The following is a 27,320-nucleotide window of genomic DNA, read 5'->3' as shown; positions in this document are numbered from 1 at the left end:
CCCTTTTGTATAGTCTGGCGATCGTAGCACAGGCTGGCTTGTTAGGGCACTCTTTAGGGCGCTAAAAGCTCTTTCCTTGGTCTCGTCCCAGACGACTGTTTGAGGCTCTGTTTTTCTTAGAGCATCCGTTAGGGGAGCCGCGATATCAGAGTACCTAGGGATGTACCTCTGATAGTAGCCGGCGACACCCAAGAACGACCGAATATCGGTCTTTGTGCGCGGTTGCGGAAAGTCTCGCACAGCGGCCACTTTTATTTCAGAGGGGCGGCGACGACCCTGACCAATCACGTGACCGAGGTAGACAACCTCGGCCTGTGCTAACTGGCACTTAGGAGCCTTGACTGTCAAGCCCGCTTCGCGCAGGCGGGTTAGCACTGCCCGCAAGTTTGCCATATGCTCAGACCAGGATGCGGAGAATATCGCTACGTCGTCTAGATACGGTAAAGCGAATTCTTGCTGTCCCCGCAACACTTTATCCATGAGGCTTGAAAAACAGTATGGCGCGTTCTTCAAACCAAAACTCAACACTTTAGGACGGAATGTTCCCTTTGGTGAAATGAACGCCGCATACCTACTAGCCTCTTCTGTAAGTGGAACCTGCCAATAACCCCTGACAAGATCTAGGGTGGAAATAAACTGAGCGCTACTAACTTTCTCAAGGCGCTCCTCGATGTTAGGGATCGGATAAATTTGATCCTTAGTGATGGAATTAAGCCTGCGGTAGTCGACGCAAGGACGAGGTTCCTTGCCCGGTACCTCAACTAAAATCAATGGGGAGGTATAATCACTCTCACCTGCCTCAATAACACCGAGCTGTAGCATTTTCTTTACCTCAGCCTCCATAATATCGCTCTGGCGGGGTGACACCCGATACGCCTTGGATCGTACTGGCTCTGGGGAGGTAAGTTCTATATCATGAGAAAGTACCGAAGTCCTACCAGGCCTCTCAGAGAACAGACCTTGAAACTCTTGTAATAGCTGGTGTAGTTCGGTTTTCTGCTCAGGCGACAGCGGTGCTTTACTGATAAGGTCACTAATGACTTGACCGGTGTCTTCCCTGTTCGTCACTGAGCCTAGTCCCGGAAGCTCGACCGGAAGCTCTTCAGGAACGTTTATCATCATGCACACCACTGCTTCCCTTTGTCTATAAGGTTTGAGCAGATTACAGTGGTAAACTTGCTGTGCTTTCCGCTTTCCTGGCAGGCTTACCACGTAGTTAACGTCCGACAGTTTCTGAACAATTCGTGCTGGGCCCTCCCACTGCACGTCTAGTTTGTTGTTTAGCGATGTGCGCAATATCATGACCTCATCGCCAACCTCAAAACGACGGGCCCTGGCTGTCCGATCATAATAAACCTTGGCCCTCTGCTGGGCCTTTGTCATTGCTTCACCTGACAACTCCTGTGCCCTTCTTAAGCGTTCGAGGAGCTTAAGCACGTACTCCACCACGACTGGGTCGTCGCCCCTACCTTCCCACGATTCTCGAAGCATGCGAAGCGGAGATCGAAGCGAGCGACCGTACACCAGTTCAGCTGGCGAAAACCCCGTAGCCGCATGCGGCGCGGTCCTTAAAGCAAACATCACCCCAGGCAGACACAGCTCCCAGTCAGTTCGATGTTCAAAACACAACGCTCTCAACACGCGCTTCATGACGGAGTGGAGCTTCTCAACGGAATTCGACTGTGGGTGGTACACTGAGCTGTGTAACAGCTTTACCCCACACCTTTCGAGAAAAGTTGTCGTCAAAGCGCTAGTAAACACTGTGCCCTGATCTGATTGGATTTCCGCAGGGAAACCAACTCGCGCAAATATGGACAGTAGTGCATTAACTATCTCAACTGAGCTGAGTTCTTTAAGCGGCACTGCTTCAGGGAACTTTGTCGCTGGGCAGATCACAGTCAAAATGTGTCTGTACCCCGTGGCTGTTACCGGCAGAGGTCCCACAGTATCAATAACGAGCCGTCTAAAAGGCTCCGTAATGATAGGTACCAATTTCAACGGCGCCCTCGATTTGTCCCCTGGTTTGCCCACCCGCTGACAAGTGTCACATGTCCTCACGAAATGGTCTGCGTCCCGAAAACACCCTGGCCAATAGTACTCTTGCAAGAGACGGTCCTTAGTTTTCTTAACTCCTAGGTGTCCGGACCACGAACCCCCGTGTGACAAGCGCAACAGATCCTGACGATAGCATTGAGGCACGATCAGCTGATCGAACTCCACTCCTCGGCGGTCTAGATACTTCCGGTACAGGACTCCACCTCTTTCCACAAAACGCGCAGTTTTCCTGGCGATACCTTCTTTGACATTGCAGCGCACGTTTTCCAGGCTGCCATCCTTCTTTTGCTCGGCTATCAAAGCCGTCCGGCTGACTTTTAGCAACCTATCAAGTCCGTCTGACGTAGGCGCGATGAGCAAATCAGTAGATAGCTCTTCTAACTTTCCCGAATCGGGATTTTCCTCTCCAGTATCTGGCGCCTTCAACGCTACAGACTCAATTTTATTCAGTTCGGGCGTGCTCTGAATATCAGCTTGCTGCGCCTCTGACCCTTTTTCGTTGTTTGATAACGTCGGCCCCGCAACTACCGCCTTTGCAGCGAGCTCCCGAACCTTCGATCTGGTTAAGGCCTGAACACTAGCTTCACCAAACAAAAGCCCCTTCTCGCGCAGGAGGTGATCGGACCTGTTTGAAAATAGGTACGGGTACTGGGGTGGCAGCATAGATGACACTGCCGCCTCTGTCTCAAGCGCTCCGAAAGGTCCTTCAATAAGCACCTTTGCTACTGGCAGACACACGCTATGAGCTTCCACGGCTTGCTTGATCCATGCGCACTCGCCCGTGAACATATGGGGTTCTACGTAAGACGGGTGAACTACATCCATCGTAGCTGCGGAATCGCGAAGCACTCGGCACTCTTTCCCGTTCACGAGGAGGTCTCGCATGTAAGGCTCGAGAAGCTTCATGTTCTCGTCAGTGCTGCCTATTGAAAAAAACACAACTTTTGGTGTTGTTTCCGGACACTGCGCCGAAAAGTGACCCGGCTTCTGGCACGTATAACAAACGCCCGCTCGCCTCATCTCGAACCGCTTTCTGCGTTCGGCTTCGGCTGCCGCCGTCTCCTTAGGTTCGGTCGCACTGCTTCCACTCGCATCCGCACTACGCGTGTTCCCCTTTGCTCTCATGGGTGTGAACTTCGGCCTCTCGAACTTCGAGCCAAATTCGCCCTTTTGACCATCCTTAGCACCGCGAGCCCGACGCGTCACAAACTCCTCGGCTAGCTCAGCGGCTTTAGCCACCGTACAAACGTCTGGCCTATCCAAGACCCAGTATCGCACGTTCTCCGGTAACCGACTATAAAACTGTTCTAGCCCGAAACACTGCAGAACTTTATCGTGGTCACCAAACGCTTTCTCTTCTTTGAGCCACTCCTGCATGTTCGACATAAGCCTATACGCAAACTCTGTATATGACTCACTTTTGCCTTTCTCATTTTCCCGAAACTTCCGACGGAACGCTTCCGCAGACAGCCGGTACTTTTTTAGAAGACTCGATTTCACTGTGTCGAAATCCTCTGCTTCCTCTCTATCCAAGCGAGCGACTACGTCGGCCGCCTCGCCGGGTAACAAAGTGAGCAAGCGCTGTGGCCACGTTTCCCGAGAGAACCCCTGCTTCTCGCACGTTCGCTCAAAGTTAACCAGGAACAAACCAATGTCCTCTCCAAGCTTAAACGGCCGCATCAGGTCAGTCATTTTGAACAATACTCGTTCTCCTGCACCGTGTGCCTGACTTCCATTACGAGCGCGTTCCATTTCTACCTCAAGACGCTTCATTTCCAAAGCGTGTTGACGGTCACGCTCTTGTTGCTCTCGCTCTTTCTGTTCTTTAAGTTCGCGCTCCTGTTTCTCTTTTTGCTCTTTAAGTTCGCGCTCCTGTCTTTTTGACCTCTCCTCAATAGTCTCAAGGCATTCCGACGGCTCGTCATCCTCAGCCTCTAACTCAAGAATAGCCTTTATCAGTTCTGGTTTTCTTAGTTTGTCTGAGACATCCAGACCCAACTCTCTTGCAAGCTCCAACAATTTCGGTTTGCGCAACGACTTCAAATCCATGGCTGCTCTGAATGCTGCTTTCTCTACTGCTTACTATTGTCTTGCCGCAAACTAACCCGGCAGCAACGACAACCACAATTACCAGCTCTGTTTCTGACACTAACAAAAGCCTGGCAAAGCTCAGAAGAAGAAAGTCCCGCACTCACCAAACCTCGCAGGCAGGAATTCCGCGCAGTCGTTCCGCTGCAGGCAACCAGTCGTCACACAGGGCTCGTTGCACTGCTCCCGGATCGTCGTTGAGCTGCTCAGCATACAGTCAACTGCATCTCTTTGCTGCTGGCCTCCGTTGTCGCGATCTCACCGCTGGCAGACCGTTGTTTGAAGTCGGAGGCGATCTCACCGCTGCCAACCAGATGTTTGGATCGGACTGCTGGTACGATCTGTTGGGAACTCGGCGCTGACGCCCGTGGTTGTACCTGGGTCGCAAGCCCCAAGGGTAGCGTTGGCCTGGCGGCCTGGGGTACAACTGGAAGCATCCGAAGGTCCCGGCAAAGCATGAGTCGACTGGTAACAACAAAACAACTTGTTTATTTTAACATCGCAAAGAGTTGGCGGTCAGGTTTGACCGAAGTAGAGAGACGGGAGAGCACTTCACTCCACAGAAGAAATCGGAGCCCTCCTTTTGGCGTCCGGGGGCAGCTGTTTTTATACTCTCGCAGTTGAGGGCAAGAAGGAACCCCTCAAAAGACGAGCACGTGATTGTACAATGGGCTAATGGTGACGCACACTGTCGTAGCGATGCCGTAGCACCATGACGAGCACGATCTCGTAGCACCCTGTCGAGCACGATCTCGTAGCACCCTGTTGTAGCGCTGCCGGTCGGACACAATGACTGTAATGAGAGGATGGTCCCTGCTTTGGCATCGCCTGTTTCGGGCACAATGACTGGAATGCGAGGATGATCCCTAGGCGGTCGCATCGCCGCAGTCGCGCCTGGAAACACCTGGCGATGAGTGTTGCGGCGACGACGATCGGGCCAAAATGTCTGCCGCCCCGCCGCAGTAGCGCCGGCAAAACCACGTGTCGCAGGCGAAACGCAACACCTACCGTCGAGCCAGCGCACTGGAGACATACGCGAAGTCATCCAGTCCGCACAGTCAGGTTCACTCAATGCACAACACACTACATTTTTTTCCTTTTTTTTTTCTTGCCTAAAGCTCTTTAAGCACGCTGCCTGAATAGGACAACATGGTACTGAGTCGACGCCAATAAGCGCAACGGTCGCGTGACTCGTTGGCAGACAGTATTGTCGACACCGATATACTTACTCCACTGAGGTCGACACGAACTCCGCGACGAATGACGGCCCGAATTCGCTGAAGTGTTGCAAGGTATCCAAGTCGCTGACGGCGTGGCGAAACCATTCTCCAGGCCTTCGGCCACTTGCGCGAGCGATAAAATCCACTAGTTTCCTTTTTTCTTACTTCTTCTTTCTTTTACTGAAGCTTAGTTTTCCCCATGTGCCTCGCCGCGCTTGATTTGAATTAATGTCGCATTCTTTATTGTAAGCCACGCCACTGTCAGCTATATCGTCTTCTCTCAGTCGAGGATAACAAACAGAAAGGACAGCTACGGACTAGAGGCACGGAAGGTGTTCACACATATGCAGGCTTAGCGCATGTAAAACGATGCATGCCTTATAAATATTTCATGAACATTCAACAGATTACATAAGGGCTGTGGCCGGAATCGATCAGAAGAGCCGCTCCACAACACGGCGACCATCACGGCTCATGTCGTTTTCTTACTGGAAGATTACGATATCTCGGAAGGTAACCCCCGTCGCTTTATGCGACTCCGAGATGGACGGTATAATGGAGCCGTGCAATACCCTGCCCCCGAGCAGCCGCCGTCGCTATGTGGTTGAGAGTATACAGGGTGTCCCAGCTAACTTTAGCCAGAGTTTAAAAATATGCAAATGCCATGTAGCTGGTTAGAAACAAAGTAATCTTGTTTGCCGTCGCTTGGAGATACTCGAACTACATTTTTTAAAATCCCGCCTAACTATACAATTAGTCTTAATTAATCAACTTCTCAAATATAGCTAGATGAAAAGTGCCAATGAGAAAATTTTAGAGCGACATGAAAAACTCCCGATACAGCTTTCTGTTGCTCAATACGTGCTACATAAAAGTGTTTTTCCGAGCGTGAAAGAAGCCCGCGAATACAAGCAAAACGCCTCGAGCGACCAGTCGCGCGGAAATTTTCCAGAGAGATACCAGAGATATACGGCAAGTATACGGCTCGCTCAACTGTTACCTTTGTGGGAATGCCCTTCCAGTGCTGCCGCGGTAGCATCATTGTAACAACGATCACTTAGTGGTGTTTTGGCATTCCGATTAAAAAAAGCTGGGTTCAGAAGAAGCTGCGAAGGTACGTTCTGGTCACATAGCTTGCGTTGTGATCCGAAAGCATATCCAACGCAACAGCCACTAAGCAACCACGGCGGGTCATACGGAAACACAGGAGCATTTACAGAGGATACCGTATGGCGATAAAGAATTATGAACACAGGGAATACATATATTTTTTTAATGCGCTGGGATATATAAGCTACTAGATTTTTGGGCTTCTTCTGCTCGTTGTTATTACGTTCATTCGCGCTTTCGCACTGAACTTGATATAATATTTGAAGAGAAAAGGAAGCGTGATGTTGTGTTCACATTGTTTATTAAAGAAAGAAAGAAAACAGAGAACGTCGGACTACGGCGATTCCATATAGCCCAGAGAAGTGAGACAATCACACAATCACTGGTCGGATACGCACAGTACACCCAGTCGCCTGAGTGCGCTTGCCATTAACCTTTGACTCGGCGAAAGCGGGTGATCGTATAGGGCACTACGTGCTGAACAATGACTTCCGCATCGCAGATACTCTGAGGAACGATTCCGGCGGAACAGTTTGAAGCTGATTGTGCAGACACACATCAAGTCGTGATCTGGAGCGGTGAATGGCATCGTTATTTTCGTTTTAAGGATACGCAAACCTGGTAGAATTATAACGTGAGAAGCTGGGGGGTTTTAACACACGTACGGTATGATAGTAAAGCAGCTAAACGACGGGTGTATGTCAATCATGCTTTTCCAGGGAACAAAATGACATTAACGTTTAAAATACCAGAGGGAAAGTGATGCGCCTAGATAAGCGAGAACCCCTCTGTCAATTGTCAGCTCCCTCTGTCCACGCCGTAATACATCACTGCGACATATGGAGAGAAAATCGAAGCCAATTGTTCCCCGAGGACTCTTCCAGCTACCCACCAGAGCGAGTGCGTAGTAAGTCGAAAGCAGGGGCTCCGATGTGTCAACGCCTGACTCTCGATCTGATGTACTGACGCTAAGATGCCCCCTAAATACGCTTATTAACACACCCACACAACAGCGTACTTTAAAATAAAAGAAATTTATCTTTGTTCTCACAAATAGCAAGCTTCACTCTACCGGCCATTCGATCTTTACCAGTGGTATATATCTCCAGCCATTTTGTGCGTGCGTTTTACTCCCTGCTATAGTGCGGACACCGGAGACAATTGCCCAGGGACAATGTGTCAGTTACCGGTGGCACACAGCGTATACTTCGTACAGACGTTAGACACTGACGTTAGGCACGAAAACTCTGACGGTAGACACAAAAACATGAGCTCGCGCCAGCCCGAATATTTAACCCATTTGCTAGTGAGAATCATTTAACTTATGGTTGCCCGCATTAATGGACTCGTCAGGGCTCGGTTGCACCGAGCTACCGCGCACCAAGGCTAACATGCGTCGCAATCTCTTCGCTAGTTGTGCTTCAGCCGTGGACAGACACGCGCGTATACAGGGCACTCACGAAATAGAAGCGTGAACAGGAATCGTGCTTACTGCCAGCTCCTACTTGGTCCCGATTGCACGTTTCCTTTCTACGGCTGTCAAAAGCGCTCTTTTTTTTTTTCACGTCGAACTTTTGCCCAGCTAATAGCGACACCGGTTGCCATTCAAGCGAATGCGAGGTGCCAAGCGACGTCAGACGATATGTGGGAGGAATACCTAGATTTGAAAAGCTGAAAAATTACTCATTGGTCCGTGCTTTCTTTAAGAAATGCAACCCGAAGGGTCAAGCCTCTATCAAACTGGCCACATTACAAACACGAAGTCACCATACAAACATTTCACCAACATCTTGCTCGCCCGCGTGACGAATTCACGCGGCTCGATCAGCTTCCGGGTGAATGAAATTACAACCATTCGCGTGCGTGTGCGCGTGACACATCACGGAGTGATTTCTCGTGTCGTGTGCCTCGTCCTAAAAAAAAAAAAAAAACCTTGCTATGTGACATCACAGAAAAGTGCACGGTTGTTGCCGCTCTCTTCAACTGTCGCGGAACAGCTTCGACGTCAGTGATTAAAGGTCTAAACGAAAGACTAAACAAACAGACTAAACAAGACTAAACGAAAAACAGAAAAAAGTAAAGCGCGCCAGCAAGTAACACTCACTATTTTCTGAAAGTCTGCGACCTGCGCGCATTGTACACTCTGGTAGGTAAAAATAGCGATTTCGCACTCGAAGGCGCATCCTATCACCTCCCACATTTTTCAAACCACGATTGGGCAGCACCAGATGAAACAGTTACCGCTCATTCTAGTTAAGTTGTACTCGTATGCCTAAAGAACATTCTCAACTAGAAACAACGACATCTTTGCTAGCTGATGCAAAAACGGGGGTCAAAACCGTAGGGAGCAGGGTCTATTACATTTGCACACGGAGGTAAATACAAAGGTATACGTCAATGTTAAACGCGTCGCAGCATACCATCACCCTTCAATTCGTCATAAGCTGAAAAGCAGAGTTTGCATTTTCCAGCAACTAGCTGCTTCGTGAGAAAGTAGCACAACTCGAATTAAAAAATATCTCAGGATTGCTCCAAACATGTGGGTAAATCGAGAACAATCTCACTACCTAGAAGATTTCACGTGGTGCGGTCACATCAGGCAAGAGGAGCGTCTTAAAACACTTCATGCACAACCCCATTGTTTGACGTCGATTCATTTCGTTTATCGGAGGGACAGCCCAACCCGGAGCAATCAGGAGCGGCGGAAGCTGTTCGACAGGGTGCTCAAAGGCGTGAGAAGGCAACGCTGATTTGACCACCAGACCGTGCGACATCTCCGCAGGGCATGCTCAGGCAGTAGCAGTGAGCAACTTGATTATACATCTATTCGTACTTCCGACCACATTAAGTGCACGACTGTGCAAAGGGGACGATATAGGGCCCGATAGGTCGTCAAGATCTGTGTTCAGGTATAGGGTTAACTGGAGCATCAAATCCGGATAGCCAGGCAGGAAGTGACCCTGTTTCGGCTTTTCTATTTTACTCGAGGGCACAGAAGCGTCGTTGCGGCTGTGTTTATAGGCAATTGTCACGCCAGCAATCTCTCTTCCTGTGTCCACATGCCTTCCGTGACAGTGTCAAAGTGCAAAGCTCTTTTGCACTCGCTGAATCTGGATGCAAGATGAATATCAGTGATGACTTTATAGCTGTCCATTTCCTTAACAGCATACTTTGAGGACTTAGCGCGGAACTACACAAGTATAAGGGTTGGACCGACGGCCACAGCTGTAGCTCGTTCTTAATTTCCGACTGTAAATTATTACCAAGCTACATTGTTCACGGTGGGCTGGCGCCAGAAGTGCTTGGCAGACGCGAACATGGGTATATGGCTAAGTGGACGAAACAGCGAGTGGTCACCTGTCCACCATTGAGCTGCCTGACCAAGCATCCGCACTATAGCCAGCAGTGCTCAGAATCACAAAGAGAGGGCTGAAACCACCCTCATCGCACTCCAGCTTCCGACCATAAGTTTGTCACAACGCATTCCCAAGAATCAGCAAGCAAATTAATGTCTCAGTAGACACAAACAAACGTTATCCGAGGGCTGACAAGACTTGTACAGCCACCGTCATACTTGACCCGAGCATTCTACAAATATACAAACGCCTTCTTGCTTCTCCAGCGGAGGATGCCGGATATTTCTGGTTGGGTTGCCTTGAGTGGCTCTAACTTAATGCAGCTTCATTCCAAAGCATTAGATCTTGGCCCCTTACAGCCGCTATTTGTGTCTTCACTGTTCGGGTTTAAGTCTGACAGAGGATGTACGTTTGTCGATCCTGCTCATGTCTGTTTTCTTTTCTTTCTCGCGTCTTTTGCGAAACGCCATTTATTGCCTAAGTCCTCGCCGTTGCGCAATTCCACGTTAAACCTAAGGAATACCGTATAAACGCCAGCTATAACGTCTAACACCACGTGATCAGTTGGAATTGGCCGTCGCTCTTTAATGTACATATGTGCTACATTTCGGTTGTGGGCACAGTGGAGAGCTCTGAAAATTATCTCGCTACCCGAGGCTTCTTTAGCGTATCCCGAAATGTCAGACAAGCGCAAATTTTCGCATTCCTCCACTGCGGGTGTGCGTACAAATACGGTAGTCGTAGCTGGGTGTCGAAAGCACGACGTTACATGCGCTCATCAGCAGCAGCGACGGCTCTCAGTACAGGTTGTGAAAAGCGAAAACTTCTTTCATCCTGGTGCCCTTCCTGGTTCGACTGTTTTTACCCAAGCATAATCACATAATCTCGTATTGCGTGCCTTCCTGTCGGTTCTTGCTAATAATCCACCTGCTCGCGCGCAGCTCCGCGCACGGATATGTGGGTATACAATTATAGTGCGCCCCGCTGGTTCCTTATGCTGCCGCCTGTTGCTGGTCGAGGAAAGCCCGCACCACGGGCAGGGTGGTGACACGCTCGTAGTGCGCCTTCAGATGCGCGTGGCTGTCCAGGGCCCCGTGGAAGCGCTGCAGCAGCTGCACGCACGAGAACGTCACCGCCAGGTCGGCCCACGTCAGCTGCGCACGGCAGACACGGCAACGGGGACTGTGAGGCATTGAATGGCGCCTGTGACTGACGTAGCGAAGATTTGCGTGCACGCCTTGCGGAGCTTTCGTACCTAATGGTGTGCGGGATCATTCAACGGCACTTCTCTTTCTCTGCGGCCCGGCCCTTCTCATCAAAGGGACGTCAAAATGATTTATTAGACATTCGACGCTTATGTGACGCTGACGTAACTATCAACTATCTTCAGCCATTGAAGACTTTGAAGCAGCAGGTTCAGTTTTTTTTTCTCGATTATGCATTTCTATCGCCTGTGAAATCCTTGATACCGTATGAAACATCGAAGGAGCGATAGACATACTCAGGCCCGTTTAACCGGTGCGACCTTGCACACGCAAGTTAGACATGATGAATAGGGTTTACTTTCGGAACTACTCAAATGATTATTAAAGCTGGGTAATTTCGAATTCATCATAAGTCATACAGCTCGAATAAGAAGAAAAAGAAGGAAAAGAAGAAGAAGAAGAAGAAGAAGAAGAGGAGGAGGAGGAGACGGAGGAGGAGGAGGAGGACAGACAGACAGACAGACAGACAGACAGACAGACAGACAGATAGATAGATAGATAGATAGATAGATAGATAGATAGATAGATAGATAGATAGATAGATAGATAGATAGATAGATAGATAGATAGATAGATAGATAGATAGATAGATAGATAGATAGATGTTCCAAGGATTTTCTTTTATAGCGTTACCAGTGTGACCGCTTACAGAGAGGTCCTTGTTGAATGAGCCAGGCAGAATTCATCACGCGCTCGTACACTTCCTTCTTAAACAGCGCGGAAATGAAAAGCAGTTCCTCAGCGCGTACAATTCACAGATTCAAACAATGCACTCTTAAGATAATTTTGTTGCCGCACACAGGCTCGCTTAATGCGCGGAAAGATGTCTGTTCTATCTGCTGTTCCTGGACCGCATCGGGAAAACGCCGCTCGATCGTGCGAGCCCACCGGGAGCGCAGCAGTGTTGATTCACAGCGGGCGTGCGGCGTCGCTTATAGCAGCCTCTCCACCACCGCGAATGCTCGCGCTCGTGACGAGTAGGATAGCTGCGTGTTGATCCCAGAAGTGGGCCGGGTCAAAGTAGTGCCGCGGCGCGCCGATGGCTGCTAAATATGGAGGGACGGTTGGTCGGACTCCAAACGTGCACACCGGAGAACCCGTGTCCCACGCCACTGTCGAGGAAGAGGCCGCTAGACGCCGTTCACTTAGCACGCCGCATCCAGGCGGGAGTGGAGGCGGGGTGGAGGGAAAGGGCAGAGGGTCAAGTGCGCTCGCGCTTTTGGGCCTCGCTGATGCTCGTCACGCTTCCTCTGTTGCGCGGCGGGCAGCTTTTATTTCTGTCATTTTCTGTGGCACCTTTGTCTCGTTTCTTCGCGTTCCCTTTCTTTTTCTCTTTCTTTCTGTATATTTTTTTTCGTAGCACAGGGGCGCTTTGTTCATCTCAGGAACGAACGAATAATAACGCCCCTGACACGCGGCAACGAGTGCGAAGTTAAACCCGATATATTGTCGTGATCACAGCTGTCAGGTTGAATACCACAGATACGCGGAGATGGACGACGCTCTTGATGCCCATCGTGGAGGCGGAACGGCTCGTTTCGATCCGTCTGTGCGCGACTGACGCCTGCCAAGGGCTGTCGTCTCCGACAGCGTGTATATAGCGGCTGTCACGACGAGAGTACGCGGTTGCCTGTAGGCTATAGTCGTGCGGATAAAATTGAATTCCAGGTGTTATTTGCACTGCTGCACGCAGAGGTCGTGCGAAACGATAAACTAGTAGATACGATTGTTTTGCCGTTCTCAGGCAGCCTGCGTAACAGGGCGCCAAGTAGAACTTTTTTTTTTTAATTGTACATTTCCTAACTGTCACCGTGAGTCGATCACCTGTGGTACGGTCACCACTGGTGTTAAAATCATCGCTTTGTGGGCGTCCTTTAACCATAAACACGAGTGTCGTTGCTTTTGTAGGTCAACATATCGGTGTCAAGAAGTGCTATTTGACTGTCTAATTCCGCCGTTTCAGCAAATAAAAAAAAATACCTGACAGCGCTTCCGAAATAAAAAAATTTGTGAAATTCGCAACAAGCAACAAGTCGAATTATACAGCGGCGAGATGTACAAGACAGCATCTTCGGACACGTGTCCTCAATGAGAGAAAGGTATGCACATGCATATGCAAACACTGCATCTCACTGCTCTTTTTTCGAGAGGCTACCGTAACTACCTCGTCACCGTTACATTTCTTAACTGTTATCCCATAGATATGTGCCCTCTGAAATAGCACCGTTCTTCCTTACTTCTGTTAACTATGTATATTCCTTTCTCTCTATTCTTTGTGTCGAGATCAGGACGTGCTTCTCCTACCTGGTTGCCGACGAAGTACTCGGTACCGTTGTCCTTGAGGAGCTTCTCGAAGTACCGCAAGTATCTGGGCACCTTCTCTCGCAAGTCCTTCGCTTCGGCGAGTTTCTGCGGAATGAAACGCGAGCGTATTCACCAGGGTGTTCGTTGTGAGCCAGTGAAGAGCTCTAAAAAACTCCCATTCTGGTCCCTTGTGATTTCATTTGTCGTGGTCCACCTGCTGAACAGGAGAAACGGAATCACTATCTGCGAGCGGTCTTAGCCTATAATTATCGAGAGAGCGATCAAGAGTATCTGCGCTGCCGCCGAGGTCGCAAGAGAGTGCGGACTGCCGTCTTGAAATCCCTCGTATACTATAGCGTGCCTGCCAAACGCTATAGCGTACTATAGCGTTTGGCAGGCATTCTCAGATCATGAACAGCAGGTTGCCATTATCCCTCAAGAGAAAAGTTTGTAACAGCTGTGTCTTACCAGTACTCACGTACGGGGCGGAAACCTGGAGGCTTACGAAAAGGGTTCTACTTAAATTGAGGACGACGCAACGAGATATGGAAAGAAGAATGATAGGTGTAACGTTAAGGGATAAGAAAAGAGCAGATTGGGTAAGGGAACAAACGCGAGTTAATGATATCTTAGTTGAAATCAAGAAAAAGAAATGGGGCATGGGCAGGGCACGTAATGAGGAGGGAAGATAACCGATGGTCATTGAGAGTTACGGAATGGATTCCAAGGGAAGGGAAGCGTAATAGAGGGCCGCAGAAAGTTAGGTGGGCGGATGAGATTAAGAAGTTTGCAGGGACAACATGGCCACAATTAGTACATGACCGGGGTAGTTGGAGAAGTATGGGAGAGGCCTTTGCCCTGCAGTGGGCTTAACCAGGATGATGATGAAGATGATGATGACGACTATAGTGCTAATGACCTTGCCCCAATGACGGTTCGAATGCCCGTTTGTGACACGTAGACCCAGTCACAGCTTGGCTGACTTGAATAAGAATCCCGCAGCGATAGAATCTCTCTTTTGTTCCAAGTGAAAATCTACACAGACCACTATTCTGATGTAATAGGAAAGGAAGCCGTGCCGATCGTACGTACCATATATATCGCGATCAGAAATTTCGCGCCAGGCTTTTAATCTCAAAGCTTCCATAATCTCTCTTGTCGAGAGATTAGCGGGTCTTCACAAAAGGCAGATTTCATTTTTTTTTTACAATGTCGCGAAACCCCAGCCTCTGCAGTGCGCGCCCTTGGATCACCATGCATTATCATTGTCGTATTGCACTTGTGTCAAACCAGCTGTGTCGGTATAAGTAGCCTGGCAGTAACTCTTCGAACAGTGTATTAGTCAATGACGTGACTTCAGTCGACCACATCATTATTTATTTAATAAAATTGACGCGCTGCATACATGGGGGGGAACCAATACAGTTATCTACATTGGACACAAATAAGCTAGCCATACGTGCTAAATCGTCACCACCAGCCCCACCACCCCCATCATCATCAGCACCGTCAGTTCCACTGCGGGACAAAGATCTCTCCCAGTGATCTCAAGTTAGCCCGGCCTAGCCTCGGGTCCGACAACCATCGTATGCCTCTGAATATCCCTAATTCCATCAGTTTAACCAATCCATTGCCGCTACTTTTACTGCGATTCTTTTTTAGCACCCACTCTGTTAGTCTAACTGAACACCGTGCATCTGCTCAACATATTAGATGACCTCCCCAACTCCACTTGGCCTCTAACTCAACTACAGAATTATAGGTACCAACGTTTGATCTCTTCTTATGCGATAATATTAAGCGTATCATTTTGCTCTCTATCGCTCGCCGTGTGGTCCCTCAAAACGTCTTTCAAGTTTACTTGTTATTCTCCAAGTTACGTTCCTATAGTATACAGCTTAGAAGAATACGTTGATTCTACATGTTTCCTTTTGCGAGAGTATCGTTGCACTGATCTTACCCACCGCTCAGTGGCTATGGCATTGCGCTGCTGAACACGAGGTCGCTGGTTCGACTGCCGGCCGCGGCGGCCACCTTCCGATGTGGGCGGTATTTTGAAGAAAAACAAAAGGCGCTAGTGTATCGCGCTTTCGGTGCACGTTAAAGAACACCAGGTGCTCAAAACAAATCAGTAATCCTCCACTACGGCATGCCGAATAATCAATTGCACGGTCTCGGGACGTTAAATCCCACAATTAAAGAAATATATATTAATAATAGTGAAAGTAACTGTCGTTTATAATTCAATAGCATATTCTGGTGTTCGTTTGAGAGCGTTCAGACACTTCTGCGAGAGACAAAAAGAGAGAGAGAGAGATTAAACTTTAATATTTGACCAGGCTTCTTTCACTTGAGCCCAAAGGTGGAGATCGCGAAAAACAACTTTAAAGCCGTATTGGGATAATAACTGGATGCGGTAGTGATAGTGTGGCTTGATTACCATCAGTGAATCCATTTTAAGTTAGCACAAACGCTTAGTTGCCCTTTTACGTGCCGTTTGTACCACTGCCATATCGCACTGAAACGACCACCCGGATATGTTATAGGAAAGGAACCTGGCAGATATTGGCTGGAACATTCGTTCAGGCTCATTCGTATTCGTCTGCAGAACTCTAATTAGCAACCGCAAATATCCGTATACGAAATGCTAAGACATGTTAAGTGGCGCCTGTAAACTGGTGCGCACTAAGCGACCGTCAAGTTTGCTCCGACCACGGCGATTCCTTCCGATGCGATGCTTCCGGCAACATCGCGAGGGCAAGGCACAAAGCAAGGGCCCGTCGGAAGCCATGTCTGGAACAACTCTGAGCTATTCCCAGCGACTAATCGAATGAAGGTCACACATAGCGTTGGGCTAAAGCGCCCAAGAAAAACTTTTCGGAGAGACAACTACAGCGATCTCGGGCGCTTCGATTTTTCATTAAGAAGGTGCAGCCGCCGCTGGTTTAGGCTGGCTCCTGTACGCTGCTGCGCAGGTGAGCAACGGTTCATTTATTTCCCCTGCACTTGACTCTCATGCAAGGTGCTCGGCAAAATGGAACGACTTCATGATGTCATCAATTATGCTCGAGGCACTGCTAATGTCGTATGGCAGCGCCCGCCCGCGCTGTTAGATGTTAACGAATATAAGGATGCCTCCTACCGTTCTGTTTTGTATATATATATATATATATATATATATATATATATATATATATATATATATATATATATATATATATATATATATATATGTATATATTGTATATATACATATATTGTATATATGTATATATGTATGTATTGTATATATTGTATATACATATATATGTATATATGTCGCAGCACTGCGCGGCTGCGGCTGAGGCAGAGAAAGACGAAGTAGAGTGTGCGCGCGTGACCTCGCGGTACTCTGCGCCGGCTGGGCCTGGCCTGTAGCTTCCCTCTCGGACCTCGTTTCACCGTTTCACCCTGTAAATAAACATCATTCGTAACATCTTTGGTGGACGTGCGGGGTAAATCTTGGACGATCCTGGACGACCTAGCTCTACCCACTGTCCGACGGAGTAGGCGCTTGGCCGGTTTACGACCACAAGCAGCGGACATGGCCGATTCCGGAGAAGGCAATGACGACCCCACCTGCGGCGGACCAGACAGCAATCACGCAGGTCAGGCTGGCTACTGGACACCGCTGCGAGAGCCACCCACCTTTTCGGGGAAGGCCAACGAAGACGTCGACGACTGGCTTAAACACTACAACAGAGTGAGTCGCCACAACCACTGGAACTCTACGAAGCAGCTCGATAACGTGGTTTTTTTTCTCGCTGGCACCGCACTCCTCTGGTTTGAAAACCACGAGAGCGTTCTAACAAGCTGGGATAACTTTGTAGAAGAATTCACCAAGTGCTTCGGGGACCCAATCTCTAAGAAAAAGAAGGCTGAGCAGACGCTTTCCCGACGAGCTCAATTACCTGGCGAAACGTGTACAACGTACATAGAGGCTGTTCTGAAATTATGCGGAATCGTCAGCGCTACCATGACAGACGAAGACAAAGTAGGACATCTGCTTAAAGGAATCGCTGAAGATGTTTATAATTTTCTTATAACGAAGGACGATCTTAGTACTCCGCCTGATCTGAAGAAACACTGCCGGGCGTTTGAAGCGCTGAAAATGAGAAGGATTGGGCCAAAGTTTGGACGATTGGACAATGTTACTACTATTGCCAGTGTGTCCGTCCCAACCCACGACGACCTCTCCTCAGTGATTCGGCAAGTAGTTAAAGAAGAGCTTCAACGCCTTAAAGTTGTTGACGACGCTCATGTGTGCCATCAGTGTGCATTTGATCATCGTTCTCGTGTGCCACCGTCCACCTGGGCACCTCAGAGTTTCCGAGAACCTCGCAGGACCTATGCTGATCGTACGGAGAGCAGCAACTTGCCACCGCAACCGACAAGTCTGGGACGCCGACAAGATGCACCACAACGATTTGTTCCGCGGGCTATTCCCTCCGACAACCAGCCTGAGAGTGCGTTTCTACCCATGACACCCATGTCACCGGTGTCACCCGCGACAAGCCGCGACTCCCGCACTTGCTACAGCTGCGGTGTGGCTGGACACATTGCTAGGTATTGCCACCGCCGCCAGCAGCGTGCTCCACGGTTTAATTCCTACACGCCCCGCGTGCCCGCTGATGAGCCCTGGCCATATCCCACTTCCTTCCAGCGGCTCCAGCAGGGACGCGCAAACCGCAGTGACTCCCCCGTTTCCGATCGCAGCCTGACACCACCACCGACACGACAACGACGCTCTCCATCACCTCGTCGTCGCTCGTTATCACCGCAACCGCTGGGAAACTAGCTGGTGCGACCGACGGGGGTGAGGCCGCAATATGTTCATCTTCATCAAGACCCCCTTGTGTAAAATTGTTTAAAAACAAAGTGTGCGTTTTAGTTGACAATGTGAGTGCTTTTGCTTTAGTTGACACTGGGGCGGCAGTTTCTGTTATGAGCCTGTCCTTCAAAAATCGTCTTGGACAAAAAGTTATGTTTTCTTGGGATCGGAACGCTACCTTTCGTGGAGTTGGCGGGGAAATGTTACGCCCACTTGGGGTCTGTTCTGTTTCAGTTATGATAGGGGAGCAGACATTTAGAAGTGAATTTACTGTGCTTGCACCTACAACGCATGACATTATTTTAGGAATTGATTTCTTGCGTGAGTGGGGGGCAACTTTGGATTGTGGAAGTGGCGCGATTTCTCTTCGCCGCGACGCGCGAACTTCAATGACAGATAGCACCAGTGATGCCGCCGATGTTCTCACCGTGTCACAAGATGTGTGTTTGCCCCCTAAGACTGCAATGTTTGTACCTGTCACTACTTCTCGCCCTCGTACAGGTTCTTGTTGTGGTTTAGCCGAGCCCGATTATAACAACGCGCTCAAGAAGAATGCGATAGTCCCTCGCTCCCTCGTGGTTACCACTGATGGTTGTACTCGTTTGTGGACAGTGAACGTTTCAACCCAATCTATAACATTGCCGCTAGGACTTAAACTGGCAAGTTTTGATGCACAAGCCATTGTCAGCGTCGGAACGGTCGAAATGTCAACTGCCGAAAAAAAATCCAACCCCGACTCCATCTATGATAATTCTGCTGACTTTAAGCGCATGATTGACAAGTCGCTGTCTTCTAGTGAGCAGTGTCTGCTGGAAGCTGTGCTCGCTCGCTACGCCACAGTGTTTGATTTTGCTCAAGGCCAACGAGCGTCCCATACACCACCGGCGTCTCGTATGCAACACCGCATCCATACAGGGCAAGCAACGCCAATTCGTCAGAAGCCCTACCGCGTTTCACCTTCAGAGAGAAAAGTCATCGCCGAGCAGGTCGAAGAAATGTTACAGAAAGGAGTGATCCAGGAATCATCTAGCCCTTGGGCTGCTCCTGTGATCCTAGTCAAGAAAAAAGACAACTCATGGAGATTCTGTGTGGACTATCGCCGCCTAAACACCGTCACAAAGAAAGACGTGTACCCCCTACCACGAATAGATGACGCCGTCGACTGCCTCCACTCCGCGTCGTATTTCTCTTCTGTTGATTTGCGGTCAGGATATTGGCAAATTCCCATGCACCCCTCAGACAAGGAGAAGACAGCCTTCGTGACACCTGACGGTCTCTTTGAATTCAACGTTATGCCCTTTGGCTTATGCAACGCTCCAGCGACATTCGAGCGATTTATGGATACCGTGCTCCGCGGACTCAAATGGGAAATTTGCATGTGCTATTTAGATGACGTCATTATCTACGGCCGGACATTTCACGAGCACAATCAGCGCCTGTCGATCGTTCTTGACTGTATCCAGCAAGCTGGCCTTATTTTAAACTCGAAGAAATGTCATTTCGGTGAGCGTCAAGCCCTCGTACTAGGCTTTCTGGTCGACAAAGACGGCATACGACCAGACCCTGAAAAGATAGCAGCGGTTCGCGACTTCCAACAGCCACAAACGGTGAAAGATCTGCGAAGCTTTTTGGGCCTTTGTTCATATTTCCGACGTTTTATCAAGAATTTCGCACAGCTTGCCTCTCCCCTCACGTCTCTCCTTCACAAAGACACCCTGTAAGGTCGCTCTGATTGTTCGGGTTCTTAAGTGTCACGAATCGGCCACGTGCTTTGTGCATAGAGAGGGGGTTCACTTGCCCCCGTGTCAGCCGGGCGACAGTTGCTGTGTTATGTGGGGTCACAGGCACCGCGCGGTGTTGGGTGACGCGTCGCGGCAGGTGCCAGGTGGGCGAGTGCCGATTCCGGGAAGTCGGCATTGTGCGCACGGTGTTGGCAGTCCGCCGACGGTCACACGAGTCCACACAGACCAGCCTTGAAAGGGACCGCTGTACAAGGTATTGTGAGTGTGGCTCCCGAGTGCCTGACTAATTGAAGGCGCCGCCGAGGTTAAGAAGGGCTTAGCAACTCTGACCCCGTTCCGCATGCAGTGAGCATGGACCTAATCTTCTACGCGTCCGGAACGCAATCGCCAGCCTTGTTGGGTGCGACTGCCGGTGTGGTGTCGAAGGCCAGCTTACAGTGCACGCTGTAGGAATGCGGTGCACACGTAAAGAGTGCATTCGGACGACGGCGTCTTGGAAACACGCACTCGGAGAACTTTGTCTTGTAGACAATAAGTTTGAAGGACAAGGAGAGCCATCAGTCTCCCACGCGGACAAACTTTGAGTACGGCCGCACTACGTGGTATCGATGCCCCTGCTTCCGAGACATTTGCGGCCTAGACGCCGTTGAGATTTGAAACGGTCTAGCGATAACTTGTTCGGGCCTGGCGTGTTTTGCTGAGCCCGTCACTAACTACGCAGAAATAGGGGGCATCGGAGTTTTAGGGAAGAAGGGAAAGAGCTTTGTTTTCCAATATGTTTATTTTGAAGAGTAAGCCCATCCCTGTGGGTTGTGGCTTAACAAACGGTTGACTCTGATTGGCAACTGAACCTGTGGGACGGGCTAACGGCCCTACCGCCTTTCTTTTCTTTGTATATTTGGGCTATAAAAATCGGGACGACATGCTGTCCCTCAGACTTGGCTGAAATCAGGATTACTGATAGATCAGTGAGGCTCCGTACCATGTACGTGAGACTTGGCTGAAATCAGGATTGCTGATAGATCAGTGAGGCTCCGTGCTATGTACGTTAAAACGAGTCTGGGCTCTAACAGTCATTGAGACAGTCGAAGAGTGAGACTTTGTTTCTCAATTGTTCAACTTTGTAATGTATTTGTTTTACCTGCCATGTATATAGAAAAGTTTGCGTATAAATATTTCTTGTACATCTGATCTGCATCGCTTCCTGTCTGCGTTTGATCAACAACTGCCGATCATCGTCCGAGAAGCTTCAAGTTCCAACGGTGAAGCGAGGACGGAGAACGAACGAAACTTTACTGGCGCAGCACGACAGGATCGGCAAGCCCCACAACGAGCAACGAGCGGCGAGCCAGGCGCAAGGAATAGGAGGGCCACCAGCGAATTCCGCAAGGGTTGCAATTCATCTCGACAAGGACGTCAGGCGGCGCCCCCAGCAGCAACGGGTGAGCGGGATTCCTTGCGTTTTGTCTAGGTTGGCATGGCTGTTGTTCAGTGAGGTTAATGGTGTTCACGCGCAGAACAGCAAACGCGATTGAGGCTAACGTAAACATTGATACTGCATTTGAACAAAGAGAGGGTCAGAGACGGCAGGAACTGCAACGCGTCGGAGAGACCGAGTCTGAGACGTCGGATACTGAAATGGATAGTGAGACGCAAGGCGCTGCTCAGGCTCCGAGCACGACAGATCCAGAGGCCATGGCGGTGAGACGCCTGGAGCTGGAGCTGGAAAAGGTGCGCCTACAGCTAGAGTGCGAGCGCATTGCTCTACGGAGAGTGGAGCTCGAGCAGTCGAGCAGGCCGCCTTCGGTGTCGGAAGGAAGCGATCGGCGCGGTGCCATCACGGATGGAATAGCACAATGTGCTAAAGTGCTTAAGGCATACCGGTTGCCGTGTGACGCTGACGTTCCGATATGGTTTGATGAGGTCGAAAAGTTGTTTGCATCTTTTCAAGTACCAGCACATAGCCGTGTACATTTGATCATGCCTGCGCTGGCCGAGCGGGTTCGTTATCTGTTGCGTGGCCTCAATGACGAGGAATGTACAGATTATGAGACTGTAAAGAAGGCGGTATTAGATGAACTTAAGCTCACGCCAGCTAAATACTTGGAGAGGTTTGAAAAGGCATCTAAACGAAAGGAGGAAACTTGGGCTCAGTTCGCGTCTCGCGGGAGAACTTATTTGGCCTATTACCTTCAATCTCGAAATGCAAACACCAAAGAAGCTATGACGGAGCTTATGGTCGCTGACCGTATGAAAGCCAGTCTAAGCTCAGAAGCCCTTGAATATGTTCTTTTGCGGGAGGGTGAAGATTGGTTTAAGCCAGTGGAGGTGGCGAAAGTGCTCGAGACTTTCGAGCAAGCTAAAGGGAAAGGACGAGCAACTAAGCCAGCCGCAACAGCCTCACTGCTGCAGCACTCAAAACTAGCTAGCCCGCAGAGGACAAACTTAAAATGCCACGTGTGTCATGTACAGGGTCACCTAGCCAGAGACTGCCCAAAAGCTTCAAATAAAGAACAGCAGGGGAAGGCGCCGACTGTGCAAAAACAAAGGGTACAGAAGGTTGCTGTTGTAAGTGAAGAACCTCCACCAGAGCAAGAAAGGGTGCTAAGCGCTAGAGTGCAAGTCGTAGCTCAAAATGCTAGTTCAGGGAGGTCAAAGCTGGACCTTATCCCTATCATGTGCGGGAATATAGCAACAGAAGCTGTGTTGGACACAGGTAGTGAGATAACGGTCGTCCGTAAAAGTATGTTGCCCATCGTTTTACAGGAGCCATCACGAACAGTAAGACTCGAGTCGGCATTTGGAAACACCATTCGAGCTAACCTAGCTACGCTGCCCGTAGGCATGCATCGCCCAGGGGCTGTGATACAACCGCAGAGGATCGATCTGGTGTGCGCGGTTACAGACGAACTTGCAAACGGGGTTGACTGCCTGCTGTCAAAGGAAGATTGGGAACTACTACAGGCGCAGGAAAAAGAGGAGTTTGGAGAGGAAAATATTCCGCGGGTAGCCAATTCCGTTCGGGTCCGATCAGTCGAAATGGTCGATAACACTGAGCCAGACTGCGGTCTAAGTTGCGAAGAAATGACAGATGAAATCCCTAAATTGCAAGGGAATAGTTTGATACAAGATATCAATGGGGTGCCCAGTCAGCGGGAGGAATTTCGAGCTGCTCAGATAGCCGATGAAAGCCTGAAAAAGGCCTCGGATGATGCGAGAAATGGAAAAGCTAGCATGTTCGTGTCAGACGGACTTTTGTACCATTGGGATTCCTTAGCGGGAGTCAAGGTCAGACAACTGGTCCTACCAGAAGAAAGACGCAATGAGGTAGTGCCGCTCCGATCCCTGACAGCGAGGGCCGCATGCGAGGCTTTACTGGAAATTCTCAGTCGTATTGGAGTGTCGGGAACGATCTGTTCAGACAAAGGTACTAACGTTAAATCTCAACTGACACAGTTAATGTTAGAAAAACTGGGCTGTTCACCCAGGTTCTCCACTGCCGAACACCCTGAGGGCAACGGAGTGGTTGAGAGATGGAACAGAGTCCTCAAAAATATGTTGTATACTGTAATGGAACGTGTTGCGTTTCGCCTGCGACACGTGGTATTGCCGGCGCGACTGCGGCGGGGCGGCAGACATTTTGGCCCGATCGTCGTCGCCGCAACACTCATCGCCAGGTGTTTCCAGGCGCGACTGCGGCGATGCGACCGCCTAGGGATCATCCTCGCATTCCAGTCATTGTGCCCGAAACAGGCGATGCCAAAGCAGGGATCTCATTCCAGTCATTGTGCCCGAAACAGGCGATGCCAAAGCAGGGATCTCGTTCCAGTCATTGTGCCCGAAACAGGCGATGCCAAAGCAGGGACCATCCTCTCATTACAGTCATTGTGTCCGACCGGCAGCGCCACGACAGGGTGCTACGAGATCGTGCTCGACATGGTGCTACGGCATCGCTACGACAGTGTGCGTCACCATTAGCCCATTGTACATTCACGTGCTCGTCTTTTGAGGGGTTCCTTCTTGCCCTCAACTGCGAGAGTATAAAAACAGCTGCCCCCGGACGCCAAAAAGGAGGGCTCCGATTTCTTCTGTTGAGTGAAGTGCTCTCCCGTCTCTCTACTTCGGTCAAACCTGACCGCCGACTCTTTGCAATGTTAAAATAAACAAGTTGTTTCGTTGTTACCAGTCGACTCATGCTTTGCCGGGACCTTCGGATGCTTCCAGTTGTACCCCAGGCCGCCAGGCCAACGCTACCCTTGGGGCTTGCGACCCAGGTACAACCACGGGCGTCAGCGCCGAGTTCCCAACAGATCGTACCAGCAGTCCGATCCAAACATCTGGTTGGCAGCGGTGAGATCGCCTCCGACTTCAGACAACTGTCTGCCAGCGGTGAGATCGCGACAACGGAGGCCAGCAGCGAAGAGATGCAGTTGACTGTATGCTGAGCAGCTCATCGACGATCCGGGAGCAGTGCAACGAGCCCTGTGTGACGACTGGTTGCCTGCAGCGGAACGACTGCGCGGAATTTCTGCCTGCGAGGTTTGGTGAGTGCGGGACTTTCTTCTTCTGAGCTTTGCCAGGCTTTTTGTTAGTGTCAGAAACAGAGCTGGTAATTGTGGTTGTCGTTGCTGCCGGGTTAGTTTGCGGCAAGACAATAGTAAGCAGTAGAGAAAGCAGCATTCAGAGCAGCCATGGATTTGAAGTCGTTGCGCAAACCGAAATTGTTAGAGCTTGCAAGAGAGTTGGGTCTGGATGTCTCAGACAAACTAAGAAAACCTGAACTGCTAAAGGCTATTCTTGAGTTAGAGGCTGAGGATGACGAGCTGTCGGAATGCCTTGAGACTATTGAGGAGAGGTCAAAAAGACAGGAGCGCGAACTTAAAGAGCAAAAAGAGAAATATGAGCGCGAACTTAAAGAGCAAAAAGAGAAACAGGAGCGCGAACTTAAAGAGCAGAAAGAAAAAGAAGAGCGCGAACACGCTTTGGAAATGAAGCGTCTCGAGGTAGAGATGGAACGCGCTCGTAATGGAAGTCAGGCACACGGTGCAGGAGAACGCGTATTGTTCAAAATGACTGACCTGATGCGGCCGTTTAAGCTTGGAGAGGACATTGGTTTGTTCCTGGTTAACTTTGAGCGAACGTGCGAGAAGCAGGGGTTCTCTCGGGAAACGTGGCCACAGCGCTTGCTCACTTTGTTACCCGGCGAGGCGGCCGACGTAGTCGCTCGCTTGGATAGAGAGGAAGCAGAGGATTTCGACAAAGTAAAATCGAGTCTGCTAAAAAAGTACCGGCTGTCTGCGGAAGCGTTCCGTCGGAAGTTTCGGGAAAATGAGAAAGCCAAAAGTGAGTCTTATACAGAGTTTGCGTATAGGCTTATGTCGAACATGCAGGAGTGGCTCAAAGAAGAGAAAGCGTTTGGTGACCACGATAAAGTTCTGCAGTGCTTCGGGCTAGAACAGTTTTATAGTCGGTTACCGGAGAACGTGCGATACTGGGTCTTGGATAGGCCAGACGTTTGTACGGTGGCTAAAGCCGCTGAGCTAGCCGAGGAGTTTGTGACGCGTCGGGCTCGCGGAGCTAAGGACGGTCAAAAGGGTAAATTTGGCTCGAAGTTTGAGAGGCCGAAGTTCACACCCATGAGATTAAAGGGGGACACGCGTAGTGCGGATGCGAGCGAAAGCAGTCCGACCAAACGTAAAGAGACGGCGGCAGCCAAACGCAGAAAGCGGTTCGAGATGAGGCGAGCGCGCTTGTGTTATACGTGCCAGAAGCCGGGTCACTTTTCGGCGCAGTGTCCGGAAACAACACCAAAAGTTGTGTTTTTTTCAATAGGCAGCACTGACGAGAACATGAAGCTTCTCGAGCCTTACATGCGAGACCTCCTCGTGAACGGGAAAGAGTGCCGAGTGCTTCGCGATTCCGCAGCTACGATGGATGTAGTTCACCCGTCTTACGTAGAACCCCATATGTTCACGGGCGAGTGCGCATGGATCAAGCAAGCCGTGGAAGCTCATAGCGTGTGTCTGCCGGTAGCAAAAGTGCTTATTGAAGGACCTTTCGGAGCGCTTGAGACGGAGGCGGCAGTGTCATCTATGCTGCCACCCCAGTACCCGTACCTATTTTCAAACAGGTCCGATCACCTCCTGCGCGAGAAGGGGCTTTTGTTTGGTGAAGCTAGTGTTCAGGCCTTAACCAGATCGAAGGTTCGGGAGCTCGCTGCAAAGGCGGTAGTTGCGGGGCCGACGTTATCAAACAACGAAAAAGGGTCAGAGGCGCAGCAAGCTGATATTCAGAGCACGCCCGAACTGAATAAACTTGAGTCTGTAACGTTAAAGGCGCCAGATACTGGAGAGGAAACGCCCGACACGGGAAAGTTAGAAGAGCTATCTACGGATTTGCTCATCGCGCCTACGTCAGACGGACTTGATAGGTTGCTAAAAGTCAGCCGGTCGGCTTTGATAGCCGAGCAAAAAAAGGATGGCAGCCTGGAAAACGTGCGCTGCAATGTCAAAGAAGGTATCGCCAGGAAAACTGCGCGTTTTGTGGAAAGAGGTGGAGTCCTGTACCGGAAGTATCTAGACCGCCGAGGAGTGGAGTTCGATCAGCTGGTCGTGCCTCAATGCTATCGTCAGGATCTGTTGCGCTTGTCACATGGGGGTTCGTGGTCCGGACACCTAGGAGTTAAGAAAACTAAGGACCGTCTCTTGCAAGAGTACTATTGGCCAGGGTGTTTTCGGGACGCAGACCATTTCGTGAGGACATGTGACACTTGTCAGCGGGTGGGCAAACCAGGGGACAAATCAAGGGCGCCGTTGAAATTGGTACCTATCATAACGGAGCCTTTTAGACGGCTCGTTATTGATACTGTGGGACCTCTGCCGGTAACAGCCACGGGGTACAGACACATTTTGACTGTGATCTGCCCAGCGACAAAGTTCCCTGAAGCAGTGCCGCTTAAAGAACTCAGCTCAGTTGAGATAGTTAATGCACTACTGTCCATATTTGCGCGAGTTGGTTTTCCTGCAGAAATTCAATCAGATCAGGGCACAGTGTTTACTAGCGCTTTGACGACAACTTTTCTCGAAAGGTGTGGGGTAAAGCTGTTACACAGCTCAGTGTACCACCCACAGTCGAATTCCGTTGAGAAGCTCCACTCCGTCATGAAGCGCGTGTTGAGAGCCTTGTGTTTTGAACATCAAACTGACTGGGAGCTGTGTCTGCCTGGGGTGATGTTTGCTTTAAGGACCGCGCCGCATGCGGCTACGGGGTTTTCGCCAGCTGAACTGGTGTACGGTCGCTCGCTTCGGTCT

At 50.0% G+C, this 27,320-nt stretch overlaps 1 protein-coding gene across 1 annotated transcript in view; it reads right to left on the bottom strand.

Moving 5' to 3' along the window:
• Window positions 1–6,755: 6,755 nt before the first annotated feature.
• Window positions 6,756–27,320, bottom strand: part of LOC142582693 (glutathione S-transferase 1-like) — a 35,668-nt gene continuing 15,103 nt past the window's right edge. Inside the window, exons 5-6 of the mRNA XM_075692643.1 lie at window positions 13,399–13,503; window positions 6,756–10,983 (exon numbers count right to left, since the gene is read on the bottom strand). Coding sequence (XP_075548758.1) covers window positions 10,822–10,983; window positions 13,399–13,503 — 267 coding nt within the window. The 3' untranslated portion in view covers window positions 6,756–10,821. The remainder of the gene's footprint in view (window positions 10,984–13,398; window positions 13,504–27,320) is intronic.

This window comes from Dermacentor variabilis, chromosome 5 (genome assembly GCF_050947875.1).
Source record: "Dermacentor variabilis isolate Ectoservices chromosome 5, ASM5094787v1, whole genome shotgun sequence".
Classification (NCBI taxonomy): Eukaryota; Metazoa; Arthropoda; class Arachnida; order Ixodida; family Ixodidae; genus Dermacentor; species Dermacentor variabilis.
This window is presented reverse-complemented; position numbering and strand designations above follow the sequence as displayed.